This window comes from Macaca thibetana, chromosome 8, assembly GCF_024542745.1.
Source record: "Macaca thibetana thibetana isolate TM-01 chromosome 8, ASM2454274v1, whole genome shotgun sequence".
NCBI lineage: Eukaryota > Metazoa > Chordata > Mammalia > Primates > Cercopithecidae > Macaca > Macaca thibetana.
Genome location: NC_065585.1, coordinates 31,696,406 through 31,723,819, shown reverse-complemented (window position 1 = coordinate 31,723,819; position 27,414 = coordinate 31,696,406). Strand labels below are relative to the sequence as shown.

The following is a 27,414-nucleotide window of genomic DNA, read 5'->3' as shown; positions in this document are numbered from 1 at the left end:
TCACCTCCTGGATTCAATCGATTCTCCTGCCTCTGCCTCCGAGTAGATGGGATTACAGGCACTTGCCACCACGCCTGGCTAATTTTTGTATTTTTAGTAAAGACAAGGTTTCACCATGTTGGCCAAGCTGGTCTCAAACTCTTGGCCTCAGGTGATCTACCTGCCTTGGCCTCCCAAAGTGCTGGGATTATAGGCATGAGTCACCGCACCCGGCCTACACTTGTGTTTTTTTAAAGTTTACTACATGGAGGCATAATATATGTTTACCCCAACATCATCTGGTGATTTTTGAAGAACTAGTCTGCATAAAAACCTCTGCTTGTTGTTGGGGCAGATTTAGAAATGACTATTGATAAAAAGATGGTACATATTACAGTCCTTGGGTCTGGAGTGCAGCTTTTCCTCATGCTCTCAATTCTTTACTTGGGAAGCACCAGCACACTACTCAAATCATAATTTTATCAGAAATTCAATTTATTCTTTCTCAGAGAAGTTCATCACTGTTGTCTAACTCCCACAGTGCTTTTTATCTCCTTTATAATAGTGTCTATTAAAGTATATTAGAATTATTTATTTGCTAACTTTTTTTCCATTGGAATGAATTGTGAATCTTTGATGGCATGTAGAAATCATCATTTAACTATTTATAACTCATTCAATCACACTAATCTAATGGTAGGCTTAAAAAACAGAAGCTCTTTGAATGGTTATTGAAGTATAAATGCCAGAAATATCTAATTAAAACTTAAAATTTACATTTTTATATTTCAGATAATATCCAAAGAAAATAATTTGAAGCTAACAAAAGCAGTAGTGATTAGGAAGTAAAGTAGAAATTGAAGATCTCAAATAATATTATGAAACATAAAATACAAAAATTACCAAGACATGAGGAGTTTGCAACAAATAGGCAATATTAAAATAGGTCTCAACTTACATAAACATTTTTTAAAACCATTTACATACTGGGTGATGTAGATATACTTGGTAAATGAAAAGCCTTGCCCCACATCATATCGAACAAAACACAATGCTTTAAAATTAGAAATAACAAAAAATATATAAATTGTAAAATAAAATGAATTCTCATATGCACTGACTAAATGAAGGAGGGGATTCAGAATCAAAATTAAAATGATTATATAATTTTTCAACATACTGAATTAATAATATTTTCTCAAAGAGTACTTAGAAAAAAATGTTATACATACCATAGTAAGACAGCTAAAAAAATACAAACACAATGAAATTCCTCTCCTTAAATTTTGGAATGCAGCAAAGGAAACAAAACAGAAGTAGTAAAACTAAATAGAAATAAAATTAGAAAAAAAATGCTCAATATTTATGTATACCATTTTATTCCTAGAAAAAATATTAGTAAAATTCTTAGACTATGGGTTAAAACAAAAATAAAATGTGTATACGTGTGTGTGTGTGTGTGTGTGTGTATATAAAAAATATAAAATAAGAAATATTAATAAGGCCAGGAGGGGTAGCTCACGCCTGTAATCCCAGCAGTTTGGGAGGCTGAGGCGGATGGATCACCTGAGGTCAGGAGTTGAAGACTAGCCTGGCAACATGGTGAAACCCCATCTCTACTAAAAAATAAAACAATTATCAGGACTTATCAGTCGTCTGCAGTCCTAGCTACTTGGGAGCCTGAGGCAGGGGGAAGTTCTTGAACCTGGGAGTCAGAGGTTGTAGTAGCTGAGATGGCCCATTGCACTCCAATCAGATTTTGTTTAAAAAAACAAAAAATAAAGAAAGAAATTAAATTATTATATGATGATGACTTGTATAAATATTAGCAAATCATTCAAAGAAATACTACTGATAAAAATAAATATAACTGACATTATAAAACCCAAACCCGATGCAAAAAATAATTAGAAAAAAAACCCAAAGAATACATAACAAGATAATTTAAACAAATATGCTTTTCATACTCCAAATTTCTAAAACCAAAAGAGAAAAAAAATTATAATGAATCCAGAGTCAAAATGAACCAAATATTGGCAAATAGAACACAATCACATATGAAAAGAATTGCCAACCAGGGTTAAGCAGGGTTTATCCCAAGATAATTGCACTGTGATTGGGATGACAATGAATATTAGTTTCTTTTCCTGCCATGAAGATGAGCAAAGAAATGAAGAAGCAGATAAATTTAAAATGCCTAATGACTTTTCCTACGGACAAGAGTGTTTTCACAAGTTCTTTGAAGAAAAATTAACTATAATAAAAGTTGAAGCAAAATATAGGGCACAAATTTTATAAATTAGAAATATTTGTGCTTAAATATCCAACTAGTAAGAATGCATATACTTCATGTTTACATTGTATTTATTCACTCTATAAAATTTTGTCGACTGTATTTTTTGGGGGCTCAGAAAATGATACCCTGAAAGTTTGGCACTTTGGCATGCTGAATACTTTGAACCGAAATAGATAAGCCTCAGAAATAAGATTCAGAACCAAGGTCTCCTTCTGCCCTTCCCATCCTCCTCTTCCCCTAGCCATCCTCTATTTTTCCCCAAGTACAAGGAAGGACTTTTTCTGGAATTTTCTTATCTGACTAATAAAATTTCTTTCCCAAAGGAAGGCAACTGATGTAATACCCAGGAAATAGCCAGGAAAGATTTATCCAATACCCTGGAAAGATTAACCACTAATGAAGACAAGAGACTAAAAACCACACAGATAGAATTTTATCTATTTGCCAAAGGACAGCTTTGAGTGATTACTGGGAAACATTATCTGAATAATAAGACAGCTTTGCTTCACAGCAAAGTTCTGTCCCTCACCTTGCTGCCACCTCCGCAAGAACTCAGGAAATTTCTCCCAGGTCATTGTTTTTTGGAACTCACTTATCTCCCCCTGTAAATCATTTATTACCCCTAAAATTAACTACTGCCATTGCCCCCTCTTCTCATTTCCCTGTCCTCTATGAAGAAGGTATTTAAGCCTCAACCATCTGACTTTTCTTTGAGTCTCTTCTTTGTGGGGCTTCCTTTATGCCCATATGCACAGTAGAAAATTGTATGCTTTTTTCCTCTGTTAATCTCTTTATTGACAGTCATTTCAGAGCACCTTCAAAGAGGAAGGAAGAAAAGCTTTCCCTCTGCTCCTACACATTAAATTTGGGGTTTAAGAAGTACGTGATGCATACGTAGCAAATTTGCTGCTTTTATCTAAACATTCTTCTTAGAGAGCTTGCTGATCTAGCAAAGATCACTTGATTCAAACTTGACCTTGTTTGTTTGTATCTTACAGTTATTTAAATGAAAGTCAATCCATGTGGTATTCCTCTGTAAGTCTGAAATAAAACAAACAGAGACTGTGTGTTGTAGTGAAGTTTTTGGGCCATGTAGAATTTCATGGAAAAGTGGTACCATGGAGGCAACAGAGTATCACTCTCAAGTTAAAGTAGTGATGGGTTAGAAACAAGACACTGTCCTAGGGAGCTGGCTTGTAGAGGTGAAAGATGAAAACACGCAAAACAAAGAAACAACCCACAACAAAACACTGGAAAAGTGAGTGTGGCCCACAGAGTGTAAGATAACATTGTACGTAGATATCAACTACAACATGATAGTTTAAAGTGTAGATTGAGCATCCCTTATTCAAACTGCTTGGAATGAGAAGTATTCTAGATCTCAGATTTTTAAAAAATTTGAATATGTGTATATACACAAAGAAATATCTTGGGAATGGAACCCAAGTCTAAACAAAAAATGTACTTATGTTTCATATACATAATATGTATGTAACCTGAATATAATTGTGTAATATATATAGTCTAAATGTAATTTTCTAAATGTTTTTAATAATTTGGTTTATTAAAATAATTTTTTACTGTGATTCATCACATAAGGTCAGATATGAAATTTTCCACTTGTGGAACCATGTCAGACCTCAAAAAGTGTCAAATTCTTGAGTATTTTGAATTTCAAATTTTCACAGGGATGCTCAACCTGATGTATACATTGTAGAATGATGAAATCTAACTAACAATTGCATTACCTCACATAGTTATCATTCTTGACTGCCTACACCTCTTATAGGTAGCTTCTCTCAGATTCTCTTTTGTACTTACAGTAAACAAGCTGACTTGACAGCCTCTCCACTGCATTTTAGGCAAGCAGTGCATGTTATGATATTGCTGTTATATGTAAATTGTCAGCGATACTTTGAAATCGAGTTGTAATTTAAGGAGGAAAAACAAATCGAGTTGAAAGGCAGCACAGAGCTATGGTGTTAATGGTTGTTTCTTTGTATAATACAGCTTGGTCAAATGTAAAGGGACCACTTTCTTCTTTGATATGTCAAAGACAAAAAAAGAAGAATCTTAAATGCTGATGTTGGGATATTGATGGAACCAAATCAGCATGTAATGCATATTATGTCACATGAATTAGTATAAGATTTAAATAGGTCATCTTTATGCTACGTGTTATGGAGATTGTTGAAATTCGTCCTAAAACACATGGAAGTGCTTTACTTTAGTTGTATAAAGTTAAGTAAAACGATGCATGTTACCCAAAGCCATTTTATCTCCAGCTTCAAAATGTACTAATTTCATTGAAATTATCAAAGCAGAAAAAATAGAAATTCCCATAGATATGGAAATGCATAGTTCTGATCTTACATTAATAGTCAAGATTTTGAGGCTCAGTAATAGGAAGAAAACCTGTACTATTTGTTGTGTTAATAAGCATTATATCTGGCTTCTTACACAATAAGTCATTATTAGCTCATCAAGAAATGTGACTTATAGAATGTGAAAGGGAATAAGGAGGTAGTTTGGTAGTTCTGAAGTAATCTGTTGGTACAAATATCAGAATAACATGAATCATCAAAATAATATGCCTGGCAGGAATGAGAAAAATGTAAAATACATGATGAAATTTGATGACTCTCCAAACTTTGTAAACATAGATCATTTTACCAAACTCCTATGTAGCAAAATTAACATTGATGAGATGGGAGTATTTTCCCCATTATGTCTTCATTTATTACTCTTAACCTCACAGATTAGAATCAAAACAAAACATAATGTACTTATTGAAAAACTGTGCTTCATCAACACACATCTTCAGTAAAGACAATAACAAAGGGAAAAAAATTACTAAATCTGTTATATTTGTATTTAGCTAATTTCCTTGCTCTTTTTAGGTGTTGACCTTAATAAGTTAGTTCAGGTTTCTTTCATGTGAATCATGAAATAAGGGACAGAGATTTCAATTTAAATTGAAAGTATTAAGAAGCCAAGGAGGAGTTCTGAGACAGGAGCAAATATTTAAAAAAAAAAAAAAAATTCTGTAAGAGCACAATTTGGTGATCACAAATGATTATATAATTGTACAAACACTATTAAAGAAATACATGTGGGATCGTCATTAATACTGGATAAACTAGTTAATATCAGTTGGCTGAACAGATGGGAGTCAATAAACATTTTAATTGGAAATTGCAAGGGAAAATTACATTAGGTTAAATTGCAAAAGTGATGCCTTTCATTGGAAAGTTACAAACAGAGTCTGTAGAATGCTATATTTACCTGTGGTAAGGTAAAGATACAATATATATGATATATAAATAAAGGTGGTATTAACCACACTGATATTTACATGAGAAGAAAATCCCATTGAAGAACTAAACAATTTTACATTAATCAGATTGTTTTGGTATTATATACACAGAAAGCCCTCTTCAAATAGACAATGACTTCCTTTAGGATGGGGACTAGACCTTCATCCCTATATTCTCAAAGTCTAGGCAAGAGTCTGACCCATACTGATTCTCAGTAAATAATTGATAGCTGAAGGAATGTGTCAAAGAGTTCTAGAGCTGATAAATAATCCATTGGTTGTTTTGCAGAAATAAAACTTACTGATCACTGAATCCTTCACAACTTAAATGATGTCAATCCCATAATACTCACTTCAAAATAACACTGTTCTAATACATAAAACATAATATATTAAATTTTACTTTAGCCAAAACAAAATTATAAAAACAATTAATTTGATATTTACATGAAATAGCAAATGATAAACTTAATATGTCTAACATCTTCCAATTTGTTTTTAGGCCTTTGTGAATTTGCTTTTGAAAGCATTACATAATTAGAATATAAAGTATTTCTAAAATAGGAAATTTTTAATAATTTTTGTGAAGACGGGAAAATTAGTAATCTTTAAATGATTGAAAAATGGCTAGTTTCTAAGAACTCACAAATTGGCAGTATATAAAAAGTACGGTCAATATGTCATTTCTGATGTTTACTTATTAATATATTAACGAAGACTCCCAATCTAACACAGATATTAAAAGTTTTCTAGCACTTTTCTAGAAAATTGATCTTAAGGGTTTCTGTTTGACTTCCTTTAAAAAGATTAAACAAATAAAAGAGTACTCGAGTACTGGCAGGATATGAAGATGGAAGTTTGTTAAAAAGCTGTAAAAAGAGCCTTGAACATGAATTCAATACAGGTAATTATGAGCCTGTCAGCATTTCTATTACGAACTTCATTTAGAAGTTTTATCATTTCCATAATCTTAAAAACTAGGAAGCTGAAAGTTGGCACACAAATTAGCAGCCTGGATGCAAATTTATTTACACAAAAACATTTGAATCAGTTCAGCTGTTTTGATTTAGACATCAGCCAAAAATCCTTAACTCCAGATTTCTCCATATATGTGAACACTGAGTAAACATTTTGTCTAGAGTACATAGTTAGGTCACTTAGAGTGTGGAGTCAATAAATTCAAGGTAGAGTATGTTTCATCTCCAAAAGAGTCAACTGTATTTTTTTGCCAGTTTTTCTAACTTTGAACCCTTATCTTGCATATGCAGCCTTTAGCAACACAGAGCTCAATATTAGAAAATGCAGGTAGCTCAGCATAAATTCATTACTGACATTTAGTTGAGATTCAAATTATACTTCTGATAATGGATTCAGAGGAACCATTTCTGCATAATGAAAATATATATAGTTTAAAAAATGAAAACTAAATCACTTCTAAAAATTACAAATTAGCTTAATTTAAAGCTTATTTTTTTTTACGTATTGACTAAGTTGATAAACTTCACTGTGGGTGTATCCATTATGTGGTACCTTATGTGTTACTTTAGGAGAAAATAAAATAAGAACATTTTTTCCTCAAATGTCTTTCAAATCAGATAACTCCCATAATATAAACAAGAAAACAAAGATAAAAAGATTTAAAAGAAACAAAACATAGCCCGATATGAAGCTAAAATACATATTTGAGAAATTAGACTAATATCAAATAATATCAAATAACAAAACAGCTGAAAGTTTTATTAAGTAGCTATCAAAGAAGAAACAAATGGCTAATAGGAATGTGAACTAGTTTGGGAAATGTTGTTTTGATTATCTACCTCTCCCTAAATCATGAAAATGAGATTTCAAGTGAATTTGTGATTTTAAATCTCAATAAAATCAAACAAATGTGAACAACAATCAGATGCATTCTAAAATGAAGAACTTGTCTGATGATCAATTTTCAACATTAAATAAAATTTTGGAATGAATAATTGTAGAAAACAGACTTGGAGACAAATTATAAATGTACCTTTATCTGGGACATTGCCAACCTTGGAGAAATGTACCTCTACCTGTCGTAAGATCATATATCAAAACTATTTAAAATAAGAATGGCCTATGAAGAAGTATTAAATGCAATAAGTATATCCTATGACTAATACACATGAGAACATTATTAGGATAACTTACTTTTAAAATTAAAAAGACAGGTTAAAATAAAATTTCTGAAATATAACAACAAATAAAGCTTTAATAATGCATGTAGAAAAAGGCTAGTTTATATTCAGAGAGTCTGTAAAGTTTAGAAATGACAAAAGTAATATAATTATATATGAAAATATATTTTATCATCTTTACAAGAAAATGTAATGCTAAATTTGAGCACTTAAGTATAATTTAATAAAAGCATTTTTTCTTTCATAGAGTGATGTGTATCTATATTCCCCCGAGGTAATCCTTAAGTTAATCTTTAGATTGCATGTGAAATTTCCCATTTGCCTGTATTAATATATATCTGTGTCTCCTTACACAATTACTTCAAAAAGTGTAATTTTAATTCTGATCAGGATGTTGGGGTAGGCACAGTGGTCTCTCCTTTCAATGAGCTTTACTCTCATAAACCAATTATGTCTAAGAAAAAAAGAGGCTCATAAAACAGTATCAAATACAAGAAAAGTACACTGGACAGGTAAAGACTGGTTTTCACTCTCTAGCTTAGCAAGCCATTTCATTTTTCTGGCCTGTCCCCTCTTCTATGTCAAGATACACAGCTACCCCTGAATTTTTAACTAAAGGGCACTTATGGACTGAAATAGACTTTGTGAATGGAACTTGGATATGCATATTTCAATTTTGAAAAATATGTATTTGCCCCCACAAATAAATCTAATGCACATTTCCTGCCTAGTAAACACTAGATTGGGGACACTGTGAGAACTTTCATATCCTTTAAATTGTCTAGAGCTGAGTGGAAGATTAAGATACCAAATAAAACAATTTTATTTTTCAATGCTTATGATACAATTTTATCAATTATTTTATATGTGAAGTTCATAAATGTATCTGCTTTCATAAATTTTAAATTTTACTCAAGAGCTCTCCATTAGGAGCTAACAGTTATAATGTTTATATCTGTTTTATCTTAGTGTGCTAGTTTTATATTTTATAGTGTCATATTTAACATATGTATTATCTATGCATTTACTTTGCTTGCTGTTATAAAATTAGAAAACATCTTTTACATCTATTGTACAGATCATTTAGAGAACAAACTTAGTCAAGTTAAATGAAAGATGTTGAAAATTACAAAACCAGTTAAGTTTTGTGTTATTGTAATTGTGGGATATCTATCTATCTATCTATCTATCTATCTATCTATCTATCTATCTATGTAATCATGACTATTGATCTTAAGCTTTCTCCTAAGTTGTATTTTCAGGGGCTCAGTGATTCTCTTAAAAATGAAGAGGTTTAATTGGTAATTTAGTCATTTACATTTTTCTTTTAGATTTTGGTAAGTCTATGGCTTATGAATCTATTATCCTTTCAGATTTCACTTAACCACTAGCAAACTGTATGATCCTGGCAAATCATTGAACTTTGGGCTCAGGAAAATGTTTATTATTTGAAAATGGAGATAATAATCTCTATATAGGAGATAATAGCTATCTCAAAGATACTTACTAGAATTCAATACAGGAAGACAAGGGAGAAAAGAACTGTTTGAGATGTAAAGGACACTTTAGCTAAGGGCTTAGCGTAAAACATCACACATGAAAAGACACAACAAAGAATTTTATCCTGGTACCATTTCCCAAAACATAAGAATGTCTCCTATCCTCTCTATATAGTAACTCTGATTATTCTGGAGTCAACCAGATAAACTTGTATAACAGAAAACTATGGTAAAGTCCTTGCTTTTTTAGTTATTTGGGATGTAATAAGTCTACTTTTATGGAGTCTGTTTCCATTTACAAACTTCCTCTCAAAGTAGTATTTGATCATATTTTTTAATGTCATAGTTAAAAAAATCCCCACTATTATTTTAAACTCATGACCATTAATATTCCTTTAAAAATTGCTAACATCAAGCAAAGAAAAGCTTCATAATCTTCAACATTACAGACTTAGCTTTTTAAGGAAATCACTCATTACTTTTTATATATTTCAATCATTTTCTGAACATTTCAACTCCTCAAAGAGTAGAATTTATTAACTTCACAAATTTTACTCCCATATCATAAAATGTCTTTAAAAATATTTCAAATATCACTAAAATTGAGGGTAACTACTTAACACATGGATTGTTCTTATACCATTAATATTTATAAAATGTATTATTGTTTCTTATAGAATTTTGAATGACAATTGTCTTATATATGTCATGTGAAAAAATATGCAGATGAAAATGTGACTAGAAAGAATGCATAAATCTCATGTAAATATGACTTAAATGTAATAAAACCCATGAAAAACTAAAGATAGAACTATTTATCTAGATTTAAAAGCTTTTAAGTAAGAAATTGTGTACAGATTATAAGAAATAAATAAAAATTTGATTTTAAGTACTGCTCCTCAATGTTCTTTTGAGACATGAAAAAGTCAATACACTGATTTATTTATAGACTTGTAAGTCAAGAAATAAATTTTACTGAAGATACAATTAGTTATTTATTTGAAGTACACATTATATCAGATTTAGAAAAGTTTTTCATTCCATAATTATCTCCTTTTGTCTTCTACCAAATAAGTAAGTATCATTTTTAAAATTTTACCGCAAAGATATAATTACAAATACTAATTGATATATAGTACTGAAATATTAATTTTTCTGATTGACTATCTTCATTGGTGTCATCTGAGCTAACTTTCTAATAAAATTGATAAGGTAAAGTAGAAAAAGAATTGAACATGCGCTTGAATGCCCTGTCATCTAGTCTCAGTTCTGGAATTAATGGTCTTTGTAAACTACCAAAAATTACTTGTCCTTTCTTGGCATGTGCGCTTATTGTATAATATATGAGCAGTGAACTAGTTGATATTTAAGGACCTATGAATGTCATGATTTGTGACAAGATGAATGAACAAATTCATGTTAGTACATTAATCAATCACTATTAAAAGAAATCAATATCAGAATGCAAGGCATGAAATCAGCACAGGAATAGAGGAAGCATTTTTTTCTTTTTTTTTTTTTTTTTCTTTTCTTTCTTTTATTTTTTGAGCTGTGAGTCTGCCCCTTATTCATATAGCCAGCACCAGAAGCAAATGTGTAAAGGTGATAAGCAGCAGTTTCAGAGTGTTTCTCAGCTGTATAATAGCCTGGGAACTTAGCCAAAGTGAAATAATAGCTAGTGAGAAGAGGCTACACTTTTTATTTACTGTTATGGAAAAGTGAAGGTGGTGGTGTTAGAGATAAAGTGTGAGTTCATACAGGCTTTGCATGTGCACGTTTATTTAAATAATATCAGCAATAGCTACTAGTGCCAAGCACTGGGCTAGGCACGTGATTTATGTCATCTCCCTATAAACTCCCGATATTGTCATGTATTTTTTTTTTTTTTTTTTTTTTTTACAGATAATAAAACTGAAGCTTAGGAAAATTGAATTGCTAGTCCAAAGATAATTGTTGGCAAAAATCATTATTTGACCTTCAGTGGCTCCAGAGCCCTTGCTCTTTCCACTTTACTGTAGTGTTGCTCAAATTTTACAGTGCAATCAGGACTTACCTAGATGACTTGTTAAAACCACCAGTGTCTGTGCCCAACTCCCAAAGCATCTAATTCAACAGACCTTATCTGGGAAACTGAGGTATTTTTGTCGCTAAAAAGTTTTTAGAATATGCTGGTACTACTTGTTGGAGAACAATTTGAAAATCACTGTAGTCCAAACATTTAAGGGCCTGAACTGAATAATGTGGTGATATCTAATGCCACATAATTGTCATTGTTATTTTCCGTCCAACCACAGGTATATAATGCATATGTTAATATAAATTTAGACATTTTAGAGATTTCAAATTAGGTTGCCGGTGGCAAATTATCACTATATAGAAAATATTAATCATTAGGAATCCTTAACCAGCACCAAACAATAGCTTAGCAAAGGGCCTTAGCACATGAAATATATTTGATGGCTGCAAAGACTGGGGCCTTAAGAGAAGGAAAGGTGACCATCAGCATTGAGGCTGTGAATACCGGAAGGTCTTCAACAAATTGTATTTCTCTGTGATACTTTGAAAAGTGATGTTCCTGAAGAGAATAAGAACCTCACAAGGGGCCTGATTCTTAGAAAACCTTGCAAGCAAGGAGATAGGTATACCTGGAAATACCGTGAATCACCCACCTGCTCACTCTGAGAGCAGAAAGATGGATTTGGTAATCACAGTGTCTGTAATGGCACCATTCACATACTCATCCAAAGTGCAAATCAGTATTTCCACTGTATTCCAAATTATACACTCCTTCGGATTATGAGTAAAGGGAACAGAAGAAAGAGATAGGGAAAAAATAGCTAAAGCTATGTTTTAATATATATGTAGATAAAATAAAATGTTCTCAGATTTTATTTGTATCTTACACATTCTTTTCTTAATCTCTCATTTACAACAATTTTATTTCTAATTTTCCAAATCTCGGAACTCAAAGTTCAAGATGGCGTATTTTCTCAAATGGTCATGCTGCCTAAAGGAACCAGTGCCTTACCAGGCATATGCTTGGTGCTTTCAAATAGACAAAATACTGAAGGTGTTTGATATCCTTAAGCCATTTCTGAAGCCCCTGATGAGTAAGTAGAAGAGAAACACCCTTTGGAACACATGGAGAAGTATATTTGAAGGGTAAGGAAGTAAACTTTAGTTCCTTCCACTTTTTTGCATTTGAGATCTTAGAAAAGCGTTTTAAGGTCAGAGTTTTATTCCCCACATAAGTACAAAGGCATTGTTAACTGCACACCTCTCCTACTTTTTTTTTTTAATCAGCTTTCACTTATGATAGAGTTTTACTGTACTTAGAACCATGTACAGATGACATTTGGTGTCTATCTGTTATTTCATTGTTCTGTAGACACCAAATTTTGTGTTTAGGGAAAAGACGTGTATACTCCAAACCCATTCAGCTACCCCACAAATAGAAATGCTAATTAAGATCATGAATGGTAATAACTACTGGAACGAAGCCTTTGCTCCTGGAGTACTTAATTTATTGAGTAATTCTGCTCTTTTTCTCCTTGAAGGATCTCAAGGGAGCTGGCGTCAGGTTTTCAAGATGCTGAAACCTGCTCCTTAATAATTTCTGCTCACATACTCTTCCAATGAGGGCGTGATGCAGCACCCGCCTCCTCCCCAACCAGATGATTCCGGAAAGTACGGTGCTGCAAAAGGACATTTCAGAGAGCTTTCAACAAGCTAACTGTCCGGTGCAGTTCAGCTCCGAATACTGTTCAAGCCCTGTCAGTCGGGTAAATTGGGTTAACTTAGCAACTCGGTGGTGCAAAGCCTCCCCAAAGGCAGCACCGCGTTCAGGGAGAAGAGAACCCGCCTCATGCCTGAGCCGATCTTTCTTCCCTTGGTTGTCCTCCTTCATTATTATTCTGCAATGCACAGCAATCCCCGTGCGCGCCCCCGTGTCAACCCCTTAGCTGGCCACTCCAGCGGGGCTGGGAGAAGACCACCTTGGCTACTCAGATGACACTGTGCTGTTTAATTTCTTCTGCTTTCTCCCTTAGAGTCTAACTAAGCCCTTGCAGCACTTGAGCCTGGGGGCTGCCCTCCTGCTGGCCTTTCCCTCCTCGTTGAACGGATCTGGGGGACAGGGACGTTGTAGAAGAGCCACAATCCCCACTCATTGTTTCCCCAGTGTGCTTTCCGAACTCCCCGAGTGCGTCTTAGATAAGTTATTTGAGTGAGGACAGCGCTGCGGTCCGCCTGGAGAAAGCGAGCTTCCTCCGCACTTCTGTTTCATCGTGACAGCAGTGGTCGCATCACCAATGACCATCTGGAGTCCTGGGAACATTAACGCACTGTTACCCGCCAGGCGTTTCCGCCTAGGACACATTCACACCCACCCTCGGAGCCTCCTAAAGGCTTCTCCGTGTCAATTCATGTGTCCTCCTCCCAGCAACACACACACACACACGCACACACACGCGCGCGCGCACACACACACACGCACATCAAGAGCCAAGTCAGCCATTCAGTTTCAACCACGGATGGTCCATGAAAAATTCAGGGAGGCTGGTCTTCTTAAAGAAATTAATAAGTATTCCCAGAGGAAATAGATGTGAGGGAGGGGAACCTGTCCAAACTACAGCAGGAGGGGCCCCTGACTCAAACACAAAGGTTACCTTTCAGTGGGTGTCTCAGTCCTGCTAGTGTTGGGGGAAGGGTTTTGATAATGGTTTTGGCCAGGTGGGTTTTTGTTTGCTGTTACCGTTTTGAAAAGACATTGATTCCCCTTCCCCCAGTCCCCTTCGTAAAGCTCTCTCAAGCTAAGACAGATCTTTTCCTGATGTGTTGGGAAAAACTGTTGCCTTATGGGCGAGGACTGAGGGTGTCAGTCCCCAGGGACACACGCAGGGCTGAAAGCTGCGGACATGGCCACCTGGGCAGGCGTCGTTAAAGATACTAATGAGTGCCTCTGGCAGCTCTTCCCCCTCATAAGACACCCGCGCCCCTCTCTAGTGGCAACTAACTGCGGGAGATGATGCGATTTCCACTTTTCCAAAAGACCTCTGTGGCAGGAGTAGTGTCTCCTTGGAATCTCAGAGCACAAGCAGAAACGTGGATCCTTCAAGAAGTAGCTCTGGCAAGAATCCTTGGAAAGACGCTCTGGCGTGGGGTGCGCGACGACGCACCCGGTCTCCCACCTGCTGCCTACCCAGAGATCTGTGCCTTCGCAGTACCTTCGCTGCACGGTGTGTGTTCCCCTGGGATCCATTGACAAGCAGCGTGGGAAAGCATCCCATGGGTGTCTCTTTACATGGGCGGGACGCTTCAGCACGACTTGGAGATTCACAGTTTCTATCTGGGTGAGACCTAAACAGACACGCTGCAGCTGGAGGCATTTCAGAAACCTCTGCCTGTGTGTGTGCATGTGTACGTGTGTGGGGGGAAGGAGGGGTGTTCAGTGAGAAATAGGCATGGATCAAGTCTAAGCAGCACCTGTCCTGCCCCACCCCTCAATTTGGTGCCCTCCACAGCCTATTATTTCACATGATGACAGTGGAAATGAAACGCCAGTTAAAGGTTGTTTTCCTTTTCAGCCCCACCCGAGTGGTTCAGGCCTACCTACCTAAGACCACTTTCTACACTCTGAGGCGTTTCCTCCCACTAAGCCTCTTTGTCATTGCTGTTGCACGAAAAGGTGAGATGGTGGAGGGGTGAAAATTGTAGGCAGATGGTGGAATTCTCGTGGCTAGACCTGTTCACGTGGAAAACTGCGTGCCTCTGACTTCCTGGACCCTCACGCTAGTCTAGATTAGAATCTGCAAAATCCTTACAACGGCTCCCCAGTCTGAGATTTTCCATGGACCTGACAGTGCAGAAGAAAGTATAGGAGACAAAAGCGGGCATAGACATTGGGGCAAACAACGTTTAAGGCACTGCAGCAATCCTGGCTTTAGGAAAGCCTTGAGACAGGTGAAATGAAAAAAATGAGGAAAGGGAGAGTAACAAGCAACTATCAAAATTGGCATCATTCGGAGATTGACAGCAGGTCTAAAACATACAGCCTATGCGAGTTTCTCAGAATTTGGGGACAGTATTCCGAGTCTCAAAATGTACGAGATGCCTTCCAAGTGCCAGTTGAGTGACAATGAATAACTTTATTGACACTGGAAACAAATTTTTTTTTCGTATAGTTTGTAGAATATTGATTTTTGCACAGGATCAAAGAAGGCCATGACATTCCCTTCCTTCTCAATATCTCCAAAGCTAAACCGATTATATCAGTCCAAAGTAAATTAACGCGCCTTTCCTTTCTATCGGCGCATCTCATTCGGAAAATACGGTAGGTGCGGGCAGCGGGAGCTCTAATTGCAGGCGGCGCGGATCAGCGTTTGTCAGGCTGGAATGCTTGCCCCGCTTCGGAGACTTCCCTCCCCCTCATCTGCCCCCGAATGTGTTTTGGCTCAACAGGTATCACAGGAAAACTCGCACTTAAACCCTGGTCATCTTCTCACAGGAGTCACCCTTACATTTTTCCGCCAGGGCTGCTGCTGGCTATTCGCACCTCCCCCACGCGGAGCGCGCGTGTAGCAGGCAGCCCCAGGGCCATCCATTAACCACCAACTCCCAGTGGCAGGCGAACCAAGCATAAATGTGTGGCTCCTCACATGTCGAGCCAGCGACAAAGAAACCTTGTAAGCATCCTGAGCCGCGTTTTGTACATTAGGCAGTGTAGTTGTGCCACTTAGGACAAGCTTTTCGGCTCAGAGCTGCTCTGAGGCCCCAGAGGGAAAGGAAAAATCAAGCTTTAAGGAGGAGGTTGGGATTACAAGGCAGTTGCTGCCACAGAGACCGGGGCGACTTTCTGGGATTTTGGGATGTAAATTAAAATTCGAGACATGCCACCCATCATTGGTCATAGTAGAGGGAGAGGTAACCTCTCCAGCTCCCTCCTCCCAAAACATGAATTATCATTTCCACTGAATGCAAATGAGCCGCCTTCCGTGGGGGGACAGCCAGCTGCAAGCTGGACAATAAACTGTTTCATAGAGACGCGGCCCCATTGCGGTTCAGAGAGGCACTCCTTTACAAAGGAAGAAGCGTCCAGTTTGTGTTGACAGCCCTGGCGCGCCTGGGCCAAAACAGCACCCCCTTTCCCGCGATCCCCCGCCCCCCCCGCGACACACAGACACCCGGGATTTGAAACTAGCTTCACTGAAAGCAACATCCATCGCGTCTATTGGAGCTGCCATGAGTATGGAGAGGTGATTGTTCAAAAAATGATGGCATGAGTCATAGACACCTCCTGAGTATTCTTTGCAGCAATTAATGGGCAGCAGGGTGCAGGAGAAGTTGTGGAAGAGAGCTATGGATCTATTTTCTCCCAAAGGACAGCTCTTTTTCCGATGATCCTGACTGTCCCTTGCCTTCCTGCTTGGGAATGCATTTTTACATCTCATCTACCCCCTCCCCTTGTCTGTGCATGTGACACTCACTCTACCTGTCTGAACGCTGAGACTTGCTGGGGATTTTCTTTTTGGTCGTCAGCTAATGACTTTCCTCCTACCTTCATTCATCCCCTAAGGTGGTTCTTTACACTTCATGGCATTTCAGACCCTTTGAAAGCCTCATTTTTTGCCAAACCTCTACCACAGGTCCTAGGGAAGCTCCCCTACATTTAACATTGCATAGAAGCCCACGTAGAAATAATTTACATACATATGCATGCAGACATTCATGATGGTGTGGCAGTGCTTGGAAGATCCCTGTGCCCTCATGCATTTAAAATCAACACATTCCTAGCACATCGGTAACTTTCTTTCCTGAAAGGGTTAAAAAGCATTTAGACCAGTCTTTAATATAAATATTCCACCCAAAGCATCAACCCCTAGTGATCTGACGAGAAATCAAGGTAATCCTCACCACTAAGAAAAGTCTTGCAGAGGAATTCTGCCTGGATATCCACTAGTTAGAGGCTATACTAACCAACTCACGTATTCGTTTGAGCATACTGCAAGAATATTTATTGAGCACAAGCTCAATCACCGCATTGAACGCCAAATCTGGCAAGCAAAATGCATTTCCTATCTGAGGGGGGGAGAACGAGCTGTGAATCAACTCCTTCTTTAGTATTATCATGATTATTTTATCGGTGCAAATTGCAAAGTAAGCTGCCAGCCTCTCTCCATCTACAAGTCAGCCCACCTCCATCCAAAGCGGAGGGGACCCCCAAAGCAGACCTACCTTTCACACAAGACACCGTCAATAAAAAGACGAGGTTCCAAAACGTAAATCCACTTTTAATCCCCATTTTCTTCATCAGGATGAAGTCTAGGCGGCCACATTTAGCGCATCTTCGCGTGCCAGGCTCCCAGGGTTTGGATTCCTTTGCTCGGCTTTCCCCTTTGCGGATCCCTTTCATATTATTCGCGAGCTCCTAATTCCTGCTCCTCAGCCCGGCGCAGTGGAGTTGTTGCTGTTGTTGGTGCGCGGTCACAGCTCGGAGTGAATGGTGTTTCTGGGATACCACAGCAACCTTGACGAGGACTCAACCATCTCTCCAACGGGGGCACAAAGTCTCCGCTACTCTGGATTCTGTCTTTTCTTGTGCGTTTTTTCCCCTCCACCAAAATCTACCCCAATTCTAGCTCGTTATAGCAATCACCAGAAACCACTAGTGAGCCTCTAAAAGCCCAGCTCTGCTCTCTGATAAACTCTACACAATATTTGAAATTAAGGGGCTTGCTTTTTTCCCCGAATAGATCAATTCTGCCTGTAAAAGCAGCCCAAGAAATAATATGTTAGTGAGCTCTCCGTTGCAGGCTGCGAATACAGAAGCATGTCAAAGGAATATTTTAATCGGAGGATCTGTGTTGCTTTTGGGGAAACCGTGACGATAATGAATCGGGCTCCATCGATGCCCACGTCGTTATAATGGGACATGTGTTACTACTGTAGTTGCGGTATATTTCAAGCAGGCTTCTCCCATTTATTATCCTGTGATTTAATTGAAAAAGGAAATCACAGAGAATTCTCTCAATAAATTCTTCCTTCACACAGAGAAGAATGTATTTGAACACATGTGTTTACATATTCAAATAACTACGTGTAAACCCGTCACCGGGTTTTTATGATTCGGTAAACGGATTTCATCAGTGGCCTGGGCGGGGGTGGGGTGGGGAGGGAAGTCAGTATCGTTTCCCCAAATAGTTCGCCCTTTCATCCTCCCAACCCCCGTTTCAGTTGGTGTGTGCCGCAGTTAAACTATCTGTGGTAGTTATCTAGAACGAACCCATTTGCCTTAATTCTGAATCGGTACCAAATATGTAGATAGGAGGTTTCTTTCAAAACGAAAAATGTATGTATCTATACATCTGGATCTGCCTCCCCCCGCCCGCCCCCCGCCCCGTGCACCACGCAAGGGTTAAGATTGCACAAGGGAAGAGTTCTTGCGCCATCTACTGGCCGTCTTCGAGCCGCCCGTTCTTCCTTCGCACCCTGTTTTTCCCATCCCTTGGTGTAGGGGAGCTGTGTCCCCAAGACCAGCAGGTCGTGCTGCTTGATTTTTTTTTTCCACCACTGTCCTGACCCAAATCTTTCAATGAACAAGTTCCTTAGATTAGGCAACTGATTGGCGATCTGATCTTTTCGGGAACCTGGTCCCCTTTCAGCCGTGGGGAGTGCCACAGCGCTAGTTCTGAAACAGGATATTGCTGCTGCCTGTGGCTCCGTTTAACTGCCTCAGGCTATGAGAGGCGAGAGCGTCTATCTACCAGGCTTAGTCTAGAGGACTGCCCAACTTGAGTCTGCAGCTCCACGCACTGTGCACAAATAATGGGTTTGGTCCCGTGCGCCACACTATTACCCTGGCCAGCTTTTGCCCCTTGGCTCGCGTTGGAGCTGCCCGCTCAGCCGAGCAAGGCGGTAGCATCTGGAGGGAGTTCCGCTCTGGGAAGTGGGCACACTGCGAGTGTCCATAGGTTTGGGTGGCGAGTGAGTTCAATCTGCAGGCCTAGGAAGGCTTCTGAGCTCTCGGGGTACGTGGCATTGTGTGTGGATCTGTGATTCTCCCAGTTCATGTGTGTGTGTGTGTGTGTGTCTACGCGAGCGAGAGCATAAGCGCGCTGTAGTGAGAGGTAAGTGTGCGTGTTTCTGAAAGATACAAAGAATGATTTGCCATGCGTGGGTGTTTTCCCAAATGTGTTTTTGCAGTACATATGCGTGTGCATGCCTGTGTGTGTTTGTGTGTTACAGAGGAATTTCTCTTCTGGGTAGGGAGCTGTAGCAAAAGGTAAAAAAGCTGTAGACGCCCAACTGACCTCATTAAATTCAAAGAGATACTTTAAGAGCCCTCAGGCAGAACATTGTCCCTTCTTTTCAGCGCTCTCTTTCACTGTCTGCATATGGAGGTTTGGAAGGGGAGTGGGCGACAAGGTAGGGACTAGACCATGACGGGCAGGATGAACATGGAAAACGACATTAGCCTGCTTAGCCACCTTGGCAGCTGCTCTGGCATGGATTTCAGTCAAGATGTCAGTGTGTGGTGTTGCTGCTGTTGTGTATGCTGGGTGGACTACCAGTTAGAGATGCAAACAGGTCCTTGGACTTAATGAGGATGCTCAACAAAGCCCTCCTTATCAAGTTTGCAGAGGTTAGTCACCCCAACTGAATTTACTTTTTATTAAAAGAAACAAAAATACTGGGTTTTGTGCAATCTATTTGAACACATGGCTATAGCTATACATCCAGACAGGAGGACTTCATGCCAACAAACAAACAAACAAAAAGCCCCCAAAAAACCCTTTCTCAAAAGACAGGGTATTTTAATAGTAATTATTGTGCACAAAGTAAGAAAACTTTGATTAAGAGACCGTAAAGATCACTGCTAAGATACCAATTTCTGCTGTTTATTTTCAAACACATGGCTAATCCTGTAATCCAATTATCTTTCCCTAAATGAATCCTGCCTATCATTTCATGTGAAGTTGTTAAAAGATTTATCTGGAATCTCATAATATTTTGAATAATACTATAGTATCTAGTTTCTACAGCTTACAATAAATCACAAACCATTTTCGCCTGTATCTTCCAGCTTCTGAGACAGGATGGAAAATAATAATTCACAGACAGGAAAAGTTAAGGCATGAGGAGCTAAAGTGGTTTATCCAAAGTCACTATCAGGAGCTTTGGTGTTTAGTCCAATGTGTTTAGTGCTAGATCTCACCAGTCTTTCCTGGTGAACAGCATCCTCTTTAAGGAAAGATTTCCAAAGGTATTCCAGAAACACACAATTTCCCGCCACAATCCTGGGTGAGAATCCTTTAGTTTCTCCAGAAGGGGGGAAATGAAAAACAGTGTCTACATTTGGGAGACAGAAATTATCCATTGTAGCTTATCTGTAGGAAAGCAACACAGCTATACGTTCATTTGTGTAAGACTATTAGAAAGAGATTATGGAAAAAATAGCTAACATAATAGCAAACTTCAGGTGTTTACTGTACATTAGGCATTGTGCTATGTTTACATTATATATCTTATTCAATCCTCACTACTTTCTGAGACAAGCTCTACAGCTTTCTGAGACAAGCATAACAACTATCCTAGTTTTACAGATGAAAAAAAAAAATGATACACGTGTAAGTTAACTATCTTGCCTTGCCTGAAGTAACACATGTAAGAAGAAGTATGAACCTATGGCACCAGATTTCAGAGTTAATATGCTTCCCTACTGTACTATATTTTATGCTGGCTACCAAAGATGCTTGTTTTGAAATAGTCTAGTAACAAAAAGAGTGAATCATTTTTATAGCACACATGATACATAGTTATATAAAAGCAATAATTTATAGTTTATAAGTGATAAAATTTTAGAATATATATGTATACATATAAATAAAAACTTTTGTCCTTCTTTTTATACTTGTCAGTTACTAAAATTCCTCTTCTTTTTTAAAATTTGTATTCACTTCTTGCAGCCTATTGATCTTCCCACATATAGGTCGTGGCGAAATGTGACTTGGCAAGGATCATCAAGACACAATGATTAAGTACCCTTACGAGCTTTTAAAAAGAGGTTAAATCAGAAATGCACAAGCTCTTTAAACTAGAAGTACTAGATTTCCATTCCTCTTCAGTTCCTTCCCCAAATACCTATGGAATACAATTAACTTTGATCTTAAAATAGGGCTGAATTGCACTGAAAAAGATAAAATAAGCCCCTCTCCAAAAATTGCCCAGTATTAAACTAGCCCATTTAAATATCACCACAGGAACACTATCAAAGATAAATGAATAAAATAATCAAAACAAAATGAGTACACTGAGAAAACACAATGTAAAAATGTGGGAAGGGCGTTACCTTTAATTTCGGAAAGAAGTATATACTTTTGACAGCTATAAACTTAGAAAGTGTTTTTTTTTAATTTATATAATAGATATACAGGTTTACATGGGGATTCTTGCTTAAGTGAAGTATTTTTTATAGAAATGTTCCTGCCTATACACACACACACGTATTTAATTAAACGGCTGAAAACCAAATCTGTGGGTCTGTGAGAAAAAAACTAGTTAGAGTAAGATAAAATGTTAATGATTACAGATAACCAAGCAGATATTTTCCTGCTCATTTGCAGTTTTTATATGGAATTCACTGCCAGGAGAATAGAGGAAAAAGAGGAACTCATTTTTCTCATTTTTCAATAAATGCTCATTCTTGGATCAGTCATGTCTGACCTCTCCAACTCCTGGGAAATAAAATATTTGAATTTAAATGTTGAATCTAGAATAATGACGGGATTCTAATTTAAGTATATGCATTACCTTGATTTATAAATGTCCTTATTTGTTGAGGAAAAATGAAGGTAAGAGACCTAGTATTCATGTTAAAGTCATTTTCTTTAAAACAGCAATATTTAAGATGATAAATTATCAAGCTGGTAGAAGGATCTGTCCTTCCTGCTGTAAATCAGGAACCATTGTAGAGAGGTGGAAACAGGCCTGTTGGAAGAGTTCCTAAGTGTGCCTTCCTAGGAATTCATTTCTCTTATGTCCTGCCTCCTCTTGCAATTTCATTAATACTGAAGCTTAACAGGCATTGCAGTGTTTTTAAGCTTATAACAACATTAAGAACATCAGACTGAAGTTTATATGATAAATCAAGGTAGTAATATTGTATTTTAAAGAACAAGAGAACACAAAAGCCTTAAAACTGGACATTGTATTTATTGCTGTATTCATACAGACGAACTATATCAATTGACTACAAAAAAACCAAACACTTTTTATGTGAGCCACAAATCTAATAATTTTGCCTACTTTCAAATTTTCTCAACTGCTGCATTCTTAAACATGCAAAATTTAAAATTACATATATTGGCCGGGTGCGGTGGCTCACGCCTGTAATCCCAGCACTTTGGGAGGCCGAGACGGGCGGATCACGAGGTCAGGAGTTCGAGACCATCCTGGCTAACACGGTGAAACCCCGTCTCTACTAAAAAATACAAAAAAAAAAAAAAAAACTAGCCGGGCGAGGTGGCGGGCGCCTGTAGTCCCGGCTACTCGGGAGGCTGAGGCAGGAGAATGGCGTAAAAACCCGGGAGGCAGAGCTTGCAGTGAGCTGAGATCCGGCCACTGCACTCCAGCCTGGGTGACACAGCGAGACTCCGTCTCAAAAAAAAAAAAAAATTACATATATTAAATAGTTTAAGATGAACCATATATGAGCTCTGTTTCCTGAAAGGAGGGATTTATGGTAAATAATTGGGGGGCATTTGGGTAATTATCCTGAAAGACAGCAGATAAGAAGAATAAAGAGATTCTTTAAAGATTTCTCTGTTTGTCTTGAGTGTGTTTCACTCTCTTGCTCACCTGGGATTGATATTATGTAACTTGTCTTTGCATAAAATAATATAAACAAAGAGTTAAGCAAAAGGTAGCTTTGCTAAATAATCAAGATAATTCAGGTCTCTGTGTTTCATCAGTAATAAAGTTGTGTCACTGACATTATCTGAATAAATCTCAATTCCCGGTATAGCAGATCTTTTTTTCATCATTCTTTAAACTCACATACACTGCATAGTTATGTAGTATCAGTTTCAAGTGTCCTTAAGAATACATAAATAGCCAGGCCAGTGGCTCATGCCTGTAATCCCATTACATTGGTAGGCTGAGGCAGGTGGATCACCTGAGGTCAGGAGTTCAAGACTAGCCTGGCCAACATGGTGAAACCCCATCTCTACTAAAAATACAAAAATTGCCCAGCGTGGTGGCATGCGCCTGTAATCCCACCTACTCTGGAGGCTGAGGCAGGAGAGTCGCTGGAACATGGAGGCAGATGTGATGGTGAGCCATGATGGTGCCACTGCACTCCAGTCTGGGCAACAGAGTGAGACTCCATCTCAAAGAAAAAACGAAAAACCCCACAAATACTTAGAGAACATACATCAAAAATGTTGATTTTATAAGATATAAAATATTTCAAGATTATTATCAAAATGTAGTATATATTTGATTTCACATACAGAGGTTATCATTCAAACAGTTCATTATTATCTTTTAAAAATTTGATACTGTCTTTATTACCTGCATATTCTCTGCTACTCTTTAAAATTAATGGAAAATTTTTTAGATGAATGCCTATTTTCAAATATTCAGAGCACAATAAAACCATTCATACATTTTATTCTGCATATTTTTCATCCATTGTAAATTAGGTAGTATGTGTAGGACCTTCTTTCTATTTTGTTTCATTTATCTACTTAAGAAAATTTTTGTAATTTTGTTAACTGAGAAATCTAAATATCTGCAATAAATAATTTATAACTGAATGTCAATTCTAGAAACATGCAAGCTTTGTTTTTAAATTATATTTGAATATAATCCCAGGGCCCCAATATAGCAAAACACAGCCCATAGGTAGAAGGCAAGAACAAAACTCCTGTGCTTGCAATTTCCTTTCACTCATAGTAGACTGCTTTGCTGGTGATAAAGCAGAATTCACTAACTTTTTGTAACTTTGATTGTGATGTTAATTTTCCTAAGTGTTTATAAATTCTTGAATGAAAGGAACCACTGAAAATAATTTGGTTGGATGCTTCACAAATTTAAAGATTTGTATTCACATATATGTGTATTGTACTTGGTTTAAAGCACATTGACTATTAGTATTTATTACTGTATACTTTTACGTAATTTTTAAGCTTCTCAAATGATCACTGTTATTTCATTTTTAAAAATATATCTTAAAATTATTAAATGTTGAAATATTTCCTAGGATAAGAACACATGAAGCCAAACAAAATAAGCATCCTTTTTTCAGATAGGAAGATAACAGTGACCTTGACTTAAAATGATCATTTTGGCCACCAAAGGAAAGAAAATCAATGCAGCTGATTTTAGTTTGGCTACACATAATCCAATTTGAATTGTAAGTACAAATATCTGTCCCTTCTGGACAGGGATCAATTTCATATTTACTATTCGTGCAGCAGGTATTATTTCCATCTGAGTATCCTTTCATTTACTTAAGAAATCATTTTGAGCTCCCGTTGCAAGGAAACAAAAGCAAGAATTGCACATTACCATCAAGAAACTTACAATGTAATAGAAGGCATAGAATATATTCTCAAATAACAACAGTGAATGTTAGTAAAGTATAACCACTTTATGAGAGATGCTTGTAAAATACCAAGATGGTGGAAAATTATTTATAGCTGGGGAATTGGAGAAAATTACAAGGAAATGATAAACCTTTGAGTCATTCTAGAATCATCTAAGGATGCTTAACAGAAAAATCTTGAAGGAAAGGTTGTTTTCCAGAAACATTGTGAATAAAGTTAGGAGAGCTATGTACACATTTAAGATGTAGTCACTTAGGCGGTTATACTTTTAAAAAAGAATGACAGATGAGGCTAGAAAGCAAAAAGCAGCCAGGGAGACGTGGAGATTGGGAAACAATGAAAGACCTTGCCAATCCCCTCCCATCCCTTCCTTTCCTTTCGCTTCCCTCCCTTTCCCCTTTCCCTTCCTCTACCCTCCCCTCCCCTCTCCTTCCCTTTCCTACCCTCCCACTCTTTCTTTTCTCTTTCTTTCTTTCTTTCTTTCTTTCTTTCTTTCTTTCTTTCTTTCTTTCTTTCTTTCTTTCTTTCTCTCTCTTTCTTTCTTTCTTTCTTTCTTTCTTTCTTTCTTTCTTTCTTTCTTTCTTTCTTTCTTTCTTTCTTTCTTTCTTTCTTTCTTTCTTTCTTTCTTTCTGTCTCTCTTCTCTCCTCTTCTCTTCTCTTCTCTTCTCTTCTCTTCTCTTCTCTTCTCTTCTCTTCTCTTCCTTCTCTTCCCTTCCCTTCCCTTCCCTTCCCTTCCCTTCCCTTCCCTTCCCCCTTCCCTTCCCTTCCCTTCCCTTCCCTTCCCTTCCCTTCCCTTCTCTTCTCTTCCCTTCCCTTCCCTTCTCTTCTCTTCTCCTTTCTTTTCTTTGTCAGTACATAGACCATAATGATTGGTCAATTCACATAACCCTTCAGTGTTATATTTTTAAACAACTCAATCAATGAATTGTTTCATTGAATAAGCAAATCAATTTGTTTTGGAATTTTTGTGTAGTGGTTTATAAAAGATTCCATTTAACCCTTCAAGTTGATTGAAGTCATCAGATATTTATTATGAAGATACTTAATAAGTAAAAATATATTACATTATTATGTATCAATAGTTATATTTAGAGTGTTTTTCCTCTAGTTATTAAAAGTGACACTATAAATACATGCTGTATTTACAAAGACACCCAGAAATTACCTATCTGGTATATGAATGTCAATCTGAATTTTGGGAAATCTCATTTATCTAGGGTAGGTTTGAATCATACTAGAGTAGTATCCAAGGCATGACATAGATTTTTACCTGGGTACAGTACCACAGCATCTCTTAGGAGGTTAAACTATCCAACAATTACCATGTGGTTAGCACTCAATTTGACTAATTTTTAAAATTATGCTTCTCCTGATACCAAAAGAATCCTGATCGTCATTTTTTACAATTAACTTTTTCCCTTCTCTGAATCACAAAACAAACAAGCACAATATAATCAAACCAGCCAATCATACCTGTTAAAATCTTGACTTCAAACTGTGCGAAAATATATTTCTGCTGTTTTAAGGCACAGAGTTTCTGAAAATTTGTTGTAGTATACCTGGGAAACTAATACAGTACCCGAGACTGCCAAAGACACTGCTCTTATGAACGCCACTCCTGGATTTTAACCGGATCTCTCATAGCTCTCTCCTCCCTGACCAATGGAGTACTTTTCCTATTTCCACCCTGAATGGGATTATTCTTTACAGGAATATTTTGAGACCTTTATACATTTTCACTAATATTCTTTTATTTCAAAACATGTATATATTCTTATGACTATATCCTCTTCTGGGATGAATTTTACATAAAGCTCTGTCTGATCTAGCATTATCAAGCCCTACCTTGAGCCTTGTCATGCACATTTTGTTCTCATCTTAACATCTCAAACTCAATGAAGCAAAGTTACGTTCATTAAAATCCACATGCTCCTTCCTCCTTCAGTTTGCATCTTCTGATTGACCTCTATGTAATCACTGCCCTTATCGTTCCAATTTCTCAGAGTCAAAATCTAATTTTACACCTCTCTCTTCTTTATATTTGCATTAGAGTCAAACACTAATAAAAATATCTCTTGTATAAGACTTCACTGTCCTTTCTATCTATTCTACTGTCATCCTCAGAGCTCAGATGGTAGTTATTTCATGCATGTGCTATTGCAAAAAACTCACAGTTACCTTGACTGTCTTCAGGCTTTCTGCTTCTGCTCCATTCTTTGAAGCACAGTGTGTAGTCATGTCATCATGGCTATCTTCTCCAATCTTCATAGTTTCCCAATATCATTAGCTTCAGGATACACGAATGCACTTAAATCTCACAATTAAGAGCTTCATGGTTGTTTCCTCCATCTAGTGAGTCCATGCTGATAAATGCAAGCCCTGACTATATTTGCATTTCTGCATTAGAGCCCTTTTAAATATTGTTCCCTTGACCTTTAATACTTACGTATCTTCCATTAGCCCATCCAAATTTCCTATTTCAACTCTTGTTTCACCTCTAATTTTTCCTGGTCTGCTGTATCTGCCCATTCCAGTGGACTTTAAGCATACTTTAAAAAGA

The 27,414-nt window shown here is 37.2% G+C and overlaps 1 protein-coding gene across 5 annotated transcripts in view; it reads right to left on the bottom strand.

Annotated features, from left to right (window-relative positions):
- CSMD3 (CUB and Sushi multiple domains 3) overlaps positions 1-18,114 on the bottom strand; it is a 1,234,985-nt gene extending 1,216,871 nt beyond the window's left edge. For all 5 annotated transcript variants that reach the window (XM_050802135.1, XM_050802136.1, XM_050802137.1 and 2 more), the window contains exon 1: positions 17,482-18,114. In XM_050802135.1, coding sequence (XP_050658092.1) covers positions 17,482-17,659 — 178 coding nt within the window. In that variant the 5' untranslated portion in view covers positions 17,660-18,114. The remainder of the gene's footprint in view (positions 1-17,481) is intronic.
- Between the last annotated feature and the right edge of the window lie 9,300 nt (positions 18,115-27,414).